The sequence below is a fragment of the Eurypyga helias genome, unplaced genomic scaffold (assembly GCF_000690775.1).
Source record: "Eurypyga helias isolate BGI_N326 unplaced genomic scaffold, ASM69077v1 scaffold30214, whole genome shotgun sequence".
NCBI lineage: Eukaryota > Metazoa > Chordata > Aves > Eurypygiformes > Eurypygidae > Eurypyga > Eurypyga helias.
In genome coordinates this window covers 1-7,502 of record NW_010248696.1, presented here as the reverse complement: position 1 = coordinate 7,502, position 7,502 = coordinate 1, and the positions used below count along the sequence as shown (strand labels likewise).

General features: G+C 52.0%; 2 protein-coding genes across 2 annotated transcripts in view; both read right to left on the bottom strand.

Annotated features, from left to right (window-relative positions):
- Positions 1 to 3,898, bottom strand: part of CMC4 (C-x(9)-C motif containing 4) — a 5,049-nt gene extending 1,151 nt beyond the window's left edge. The window contains exons 1-5 of the mRNA XM_010151152.1: positions 3,866 to 3,898; positions 3,650 to 3,764; positions 3,388 to 3,439; positions 3,124 to 3,306; positions 2,126 to 2,193 (exon numbers count right to left, since the gene is read on the bottom strand). Coding sequence (XP_010149454.1) covers positions 2,126 to 2,183 — 58 coding nt within the window. The 5' untranslated portion in view covers positions 2,184 to 2,193; positions 3,124 to 3,306; positions 3,388 to 3,439; positions 3,650 to 3,764; positions 3,866 to 3,898. The remainder of the gene's footprint in view (positions 1 to 2,125; positions 2,194 to 3,123; positions 3,307 to 3,387; positions 3,440 to 3,649; positions 3,765 to 3,865) is intronic.
- Positions 3,392 to 3,973, bottom strand: MTCP1 (mature T-cell proliferation 1). Its single transcript, XM_010151153.1, has 3 exons — positions 3,866 to 3,973; positions 3,594 to 3,764; positions 3,392 to 3,439 (listed from the first exon to the last, which is right to left on the bottom strand). Exons 1-3 carry the CDS (start codon positions 3,971 to 3,973, stop codon positions 3,392 to 3,394), a joined length of 327 nt encoding a protein of 108 aa, XP_010149455.1.
- Positions 3,974 to 7,502: the final 3,529 nt, after the last annotated feature.

Genomic DNA, 7,502 nt, shown 5'->3' with positions numbered 1-7,502 from the left:
GGGGAGCTGCGCCGCTGCACGCACGCTCCCCACCCGCCACTCATTTTTAAAAGACTAAAAGAAGCGACAGCAACCCAACGCGAGCCAAACAGCACCCGCTGGCGAGCCCGGAAAGCAGCAGCCAACGCCTCCTGGCTACGGAGCAAACCAGACTGGTGACACGAGCGCAGGCGTCACCCCTGGGAAAGGTTACGGTGAGGTTACGGCCTCGTGCGAGCTGGCAGCCCCTTGGTGAGGGGAGCTGACCTCTCTCTGCTCGTGCTGGGTGCTCCAAGGCTCTCCTAACTGTCCCCCTGCTTGTGCAGGTTTGTTTCTAAAGCTACGGCCATGTACCGGCACGCGCTGCTGCCCGTCAGGGACGCGTTCCTGGGAAGCACAACCGTTCGTCACACAAGGAATAGCAAATCACGAGAGGTACAGTGGGGCAGGCGGTCTCACAGAGGAAGCAGGCAAAATCTTTCGGCACAACGACCCGCTCCAAAACCAGCCTTTGAAAAGCCAGCACCTCCCAAAGGTCCTGCTTCCGCCCTCGACCCGCCGCAGCGCGCGCAGGCTCCGCGCAGGTGCCAGTTAAGGCTCTGTAACGTCCTCTACCGCGTTAATTCTCACAGGGACAAACTGCATCGCTGCCCGTCGGCTCAGCTGCTTCGTCTGCGCGCTCAGACGGCCCCGCGGCACGAGCACACGCCAACAAGGACAGCGCTCCCCAAGGACGGCTAAAGAGGGGGTGGGCGCGGTGGCATCTTCACAAACAACCGCTCAGATCCAAACTCTACGCAAACTCTATGCAGGGAAAACACTTGGAATAGCCTCCGCGAACGTTATAAAAAGAACAGATGGGACCAAACCAGGGACGAACGTTAGCTTTGAAGAGCAGCTGCTGTGGGGAGAGAAGGCAACCCTTCACGGGAGGGTTTTCCCATCTCTGAAGACAGTACAAGGCACTATCTACGACAAATGTTGGGAATGTGCGGAGGGGGTTGGTTAAGCCCCTGCTCTGAGCTGAACGCAGCTTCCAAGAAACAATCCTAGGAAAGACAGACATCCACCAGTAACTGACTATTGCTGTTCCCTACTTCTCCCCAGGCGCTTCTCCTGTGCTCCTCCCCAGCCCGCGGGGTGGTTGGGCACCTGCACGGACTGCAGTCGCTGCCTGCTGCAGCCTGCAAAGCCAGCCATCCCTCTACTTCCCCAGCAGGACCCCTCCTCCCTCCCTGCTGTATTTTAGCTAGTCTGCTCACTGTCTGCACATAAATTAAAGGCAGAAACGGGTTCCTGCGGAAGCGGCCTGGCTAAGCTTAGCCGTGGCATCGCTACCCTCCCGCCTTGCCAGCCCTGGGCTAACGCCACCAGTCGTTCTCAGCGAAGCTCAGCACACGCGGCCTGAGGGCCCCACCGGGTCAGTCAGGAAGAGCTCTTCCCCTACAGCTGAGCTGCCTGGGCGCAGAGGAACGTTTTCTCTTATCCGTTCCATAAGCCAAATCCTTTTCCACGAAGCAACCGAATTTAGTTTTTAAATATTGTCCTCTGCAAGCAACCAGCCTGCTCTCCCCAGCTCAGGCTCCCAAACCACAGTAAGAGTCTCCCTCGCCCCTACAACATTCAGCTAAGGTAACACAAACCAGCTGTTAAAGGTCTCCAGAGGGAGACGATCGCATACCTCGAGGCCAGAGCGCATACACCTAACCCGTTCCTGACCAACATCTGTCTGAGCCGCTCTTGGAACACGCCTGGAGCTAGAAGCTCTGCCGTCTTCTCGCACAATCCACCCACCACCTGCCTGCCCACGCTACGAGAGCTTACTATGATGTCTGGCGCTCCCCACCTACGGCTGAGTTCCGAGACTACACACGGGATCTCACTACCAGCGTGGAGAACACTCCGGGATACGCACAACCACCTGGCAAACGCGCCGTTCGGTGCTAACGGTGTCTCATTATTTACGGTCGAGCACGGGGGAATTCAATTAAACCCAGACAGTATCGTTCTGTTTGCTTTGCAACCAGGTGATGCTCACGTGCTCGCTCGCTGCCTTCTCAAGGGGAAAGGAGAACAGGGTTAGGTTAAAAAGAATTAAGTTCCACCGAAAATCAAGACACCAAAAAGACAAAATGACACTTGGTACCTTGCAAGCATTTCTGTATTTCACAGGCTTGTTTCTGGCAGGGATCCTTCTGGGACATGTTCAGAGAACTAAAATGATAGGAAAATGTTACTGTAGAAACAACGTGCTTTCGGGGGGTGGGGGGCAAGACACTGTCTTAAAGCCAAGGCTTTACAGAGCTCCCTATTTCCCTGTCTGTCACAGGCAGTTCAGAAACACCTATCGCTGCTTGCAGACGCCTGCCAGCCCACACACGCTTCCCTGTGCCTGGCTACAGGATGAGAACGTGGGCAGTGAACACGGGAGGTTTCACGCTGCTAGGCCTGAGGGGCCTTTGTTCTTTTCTGTAGTCAAAATGTGTCCTTTTTACACAATGATTCACATTAACGTGGCTAATTTCTAACAGTTCTGTGCCTCTAGACCTTACACTGCAATGTGTGGTTGTGTAAAAACTCTCTGTGAGCTCTGCACAACCGAGGATTTGGTGTGAGTCACGTAACTGCAGCTGGAGGAGGCGTTTAAAACAAACACCACAACTTAGACGTGTATGTCTCATAAGGACAACAAGGAGGGCTTTTTTTTCCCCCCACGTTCCAGGAGAAAGTCTCTTGGAAATCCTCCCCCTCCTAAAAAAAAAACCCAAACAGACTGGAAGACAGCTCCACCTTGTCCACATCCCTGGAAAGTGGGATTTCAGACACTCAGTTGGACTTTCTGCTGCTGTGACCGATACTTTCTGTAACTGTGATCATCCGTGAGAGACCAAAAGACGAACAAAGCTGGTGGTACTAGTAGTTGGATGGGAGACCTCTACAGGAAAGCACCGCTGCTACGGAACGCGGTGACGGGACTGAGCTCCCTCAGCCAGCGTCCAGCTCCTGCCCCTGCCCAGAGCTAGGGAGGTGCTGCCTTTCTCCTCTCTGGTAATTCCCCATCCCACAGCGCTTTCCGGTATCGCTCGGGCGTTTATTTCCAGCATCCTGGCCAAACTCCACTTGGGGCAATTGCATTCTGCCTACCTAGAACTCCCCCTGATGTTTCACTGGGACTCAACACTCCTCTTCACTGCCTGTCCTAAACTCTCGTGTGATGTTGCTGTGTGTTGTTTAACTGCTTCCACCTCAGAGGTGGCTGCATTTCAGTGGAGAGAGAGTTATTTATTGTACAAAATATACAACGACATCTTCCTAGAGCCACTGCTCCTGAAAGACAAAAATTGACGTTAAAGAATGACGGGGGATAAACAGAGCACAGTACAAAGCAGGGTTAATGTCTACACATACCAGATTAATCACCAGGCACGAGTTTAAGCAGCAGTTCTTCAACACCACCGAGCTGTAAGCGACAAGGAAAAGTTCAATACGTCTACAGTTACTGTGGCTGAGCTTAACGGACTTCAACAAAATAACAGTCCTTTGCCGTCCCTCAAGGATCTCAAACGACTTCACAAACAGGCATGACTATGGCCTATTGTTGCCACCATCCTTACCATGAGATGGTGCTCTATCTCCCAAACGCGAGAGTTACTATCCCTGTACTGCTCACCCTGGGACAGCTGCCACATATGAGGCAGCCGGGATGGGGGGAGCTGGCTGGGTCGCAGCGCCTCACCCAGGGGAACCTGAACTCTTTGGATCCGAGCCCTCAGCATACCTTCCTCCTGGGGGAGAGTAACAAAGAGAGCAGGCAGTTACTGGCAACGCGGTAGAGGCACCTGCAACAGCAAAGCTACAATCACTGGGAAGCTCAAAGGACACTTGCCTCTTCCGCAGCCACGAGCCACGTTTTGCGGTGCTCATCGCAGTAAACACCCACGCGTCGCACCCACAGCCGCACCGGAGGAGAGCCAGCGTGCCCTCCCTCTGCCATGCCCTCCGCCACGTCAGGACGCTCCCGTTAGGTGGACGGCGTCAGCCCGCCGGATGCACGCATGGTCTTTTTTTAGCTCGGAATACATTCACGGAGAAAGCTCCCGGACCTGAAAGGCACCTCTGGGTGGTGTCTGACTTACTGTGTGAGATGCTACGTGCGGGAACGTCCCTAAAAGTCAGCTGGGGAAACTAAGGCGGCGCCTAAGCGAACCGCGATCTGGTGACAAGCTGTACGCTGGGACGTGCGTGCTGCATGGTGCTTGTAAGGCATTCTGGGGCAAAAAAAGGTGCTATTGGTATAGTTAAACCCTGTGAATATTGGCTTTGCTTATTCCACTAACAGTCCTATTAACAGTCTTTGTGTAAAACAGGAGGGAAGAAAAAACCAAAAAGGAAAAAAAGTGATTTACACAGGAGTTCCGTGGCTAACGATGGTCTAAATCCCAAAAGCAAAACTGGTGACAAAAGGTGGAATGAGCTTAACAAGAACGAAGATCGCTCTGGAGACAAAGCACGACACTCCGGAGGCGCGACTCTCCTATTTGGAACTTGCGGAGCCGTCGCTGTGAAGGGTCCCTCGTCTCATCTCTCGAGAGGACGGCGGCATTGTCCAGTCACATGCAAGCTTCTCGCGAGCGGCTCTCCTGACTTTGCGTAGTTCGGCTTTAGATGGTTACAGAGAGCCACCGATACCAGCAGGGGCAAAGGAATTTTGGACATTGGAGTTGGTTCTTCCTACCGGAATTTTTGCTTAACGGCAAGTGTATCTGTGTGCCAGTTAGATCAAGCTGAGCCATTAGCAAAGGAAGGCCAGGGGAAATGGTTCTCTCTTGGAACCCTAGAAGAGGTAATCAAAATGGTACAGACAGTCTTCATTCTTTATCTAGGTTTAAAGTAGAACAGAATTAAGCTGTAACACATATAACATCCTCCTGCTACCAAGCAGATCCAATATTCCTATCCCAGTGAATCACAGTGGTCTTCCGAAAGCTTGTAAGGTTATAAGGCATATTTTCAGACAGGAGCAAGAAAATCTGGGTACAAAATAAAGCAGGGAAAGTCAGGGAGAGAAGAAAATCGTTACACATCGGGGTACATATATAACAGGAAACACACTTCCATGCTGCCTTCTACATCTTACAGCTGCGCCCCTCTACCTTTACGAATCAAAGGGTCGCTTAGCCTTTTGGAGAGCAAAACACCAACCACGGATCAGCCTGAACAGCGCTGTCACAGCAATTTCATTTCTAACACGGAAAACATCGAATGAATGTTCTTTGATTGCTTCTGTCCCATTCTGTTCGTTTCCTTGCTTGTCGTGTGGGAAGGTGTATGTGCATTACAGGAAGCGCTACCTGTCCTGGAGACTATCCTGTGGTGTGCTACAGCCATTCCGAACAATGCCCCAGCAGCTGGATCGCTGGCATTTAGAGGAATGTTGACAGACTCGCAAGCCTCACAAGGCTTTCGAGAATAAGCTACGAGGGGCAAAGGGACATTTCTGTAGGCCCTTTTCATTCTGCTTTACCCTAAGTCACTTTACCAATCTCAGCCCATCTGTGGAAATCACTTTGTCCGACAGTGAAACGCAGCGATTGCCACTGCCCGTTTTCAGTCAGCTGAATGTAATCACCCGGGTTGGAATTTGGCCAGGATACTCTCCTACTCTGCAGTAAACTGCCAACAGTTCCATCATGACCAAAAATGCTCAAGAACTCACTTTTATTCCGTTCAAAGCTGCAATTTCTACAGCTCATCATTCCCAGAACCAGAAGACTCCAGACTGACTCCAGTGTTGGAAAAATACTACCAGAACCAGAAGACTCCAGACTGACTCCAGTGTTGGAAAAATACTCCTCAGTAAGCGAGCGCTATTTCCTACAGCACGTAAACTCTCTTGGAAGGTCTCCTATCCAAATACTAACCTGGCTCAGGCTTGCAGAGCTCCAGGTAGGAGGACTGAAGCGCCACACGTATGTTTGTGTTTACTGTGCGTGAACAATGCGGTAACGGCAGGGACAGGGCCGACAGAACAAGGTCTCACGCAGAGGTCACTGTGCAGAACGGGCAGTGGTTACCGTGTGCTTTCACCCTTCGCCCCACTAATTTGTCCCCAGCTGCCGCCAAACTCCGTGGCGCTGAGTTCAGTTGCCAAAGGTCAAAGGCCCAGTCTGGCCTCTCTTTAAGTCTCTAAGACCGTTAGGAAGGTGCCCCGTTAGTGCCACAAATAGAATCCTGAGGTCAGGCAAAACCGTCAATTGGGTTTGAAGTGAGACAGGTCTGTCTTTAGCACTCAAACGTAACAAAAGAAACAGGAGATTTGGCAAAGCATGTGCTTAGACATTTGCACCTGAAACTTTAAGAAGGTAAAAACATATACAACTCCTAGTTTTGCAGATTTTACCAGAAAGCAATAAGAAGCCTGAAGGAAGACATGGGTGCGAGGAGAAGTAAGCTTACTCATTTTTAAAACAAGCTGTAAAACCTGTTTCTGACATTGCTTGCTTCATAATCTATTAAAAAAAACATCACAGCCAACAAAAAAACAACCAGCTTAAATCTGCAGGATTGCAGCGTCATCCTTGGACACAGATTTTAATGTTCCCATCAAAATAATTGCAGTAGTCTGAGCTGCATTGATTGGAGGAGATTTAAAGCGCAATCCCCATGGGCAGGAACAAGACTTGCAGGCATTCTGTCCATCTCAGCACCAGGCCTTAGAAGTTTAATGCTGTTCTGGGACCTGGGTGGGTTTCTGAGACATACAATATAGGAGTAAACGTGAAAATGGCCAGGAGGAGGACTGCGTTTTGTGGTGAAGACAATTTATTTGCTCTTAAATTGGGTACATTAAAATATTTTAGGAAAACAGCAAAAGAAATGGCTCCAGCTGCCGCCTGGACCATCCCTGGAGCTGCAGCTCAGCAGGCTGAACCAACTCCGCCCGTTATTACCTCCTACCTCAAATGGGGACTGGGTCAGATTGTTGGAAGAGTTCAGCTGCCATTTAGGCACCGGGGCAAGGCTCAGCGACTCGGGCAGAGCATTGCGCTAACGCGGCTACGGAGCTTCTGGGCCAAGGCTGAGCGGTTCGGCCTTCCGGAGGAGAGCGGGCGGCTGCCTGCGCAGCCCTCGGGGAGCTAAGAGGGAGCTGAGCTTTCCTGAAAGAGCCAGCCTGCGTCTTGCAACAAGTCAGGGCTCGGATGAGCTGTCTGCTGAGGTAAGAGCGTGTTGACTCACTCTAAAGCTTCTTCTTGGGGGTTTGGGCTCTACACTGCCCCGAGCACTCGCCCCAAGCAAGCGTCTCCGGGACTCCGCTCTGCCCGACCTACGGAGGGGTAGCAGATGCTCACCGACCAGCCGGGGCTGTCCAGCAGTTGGGGGAGGGAAGGTCTGGCTTTGGTAGGATCTACAGAAACAGGAAGACAAAAAGAGATGGACACAGCGTGGGGGGAGCCCCGGAGAAGGAGGAGAGAAGGGGTGCGGGAGCCGGGGCTGGGGGAGGTGGTGCAGGGGGCGGTGCGGCC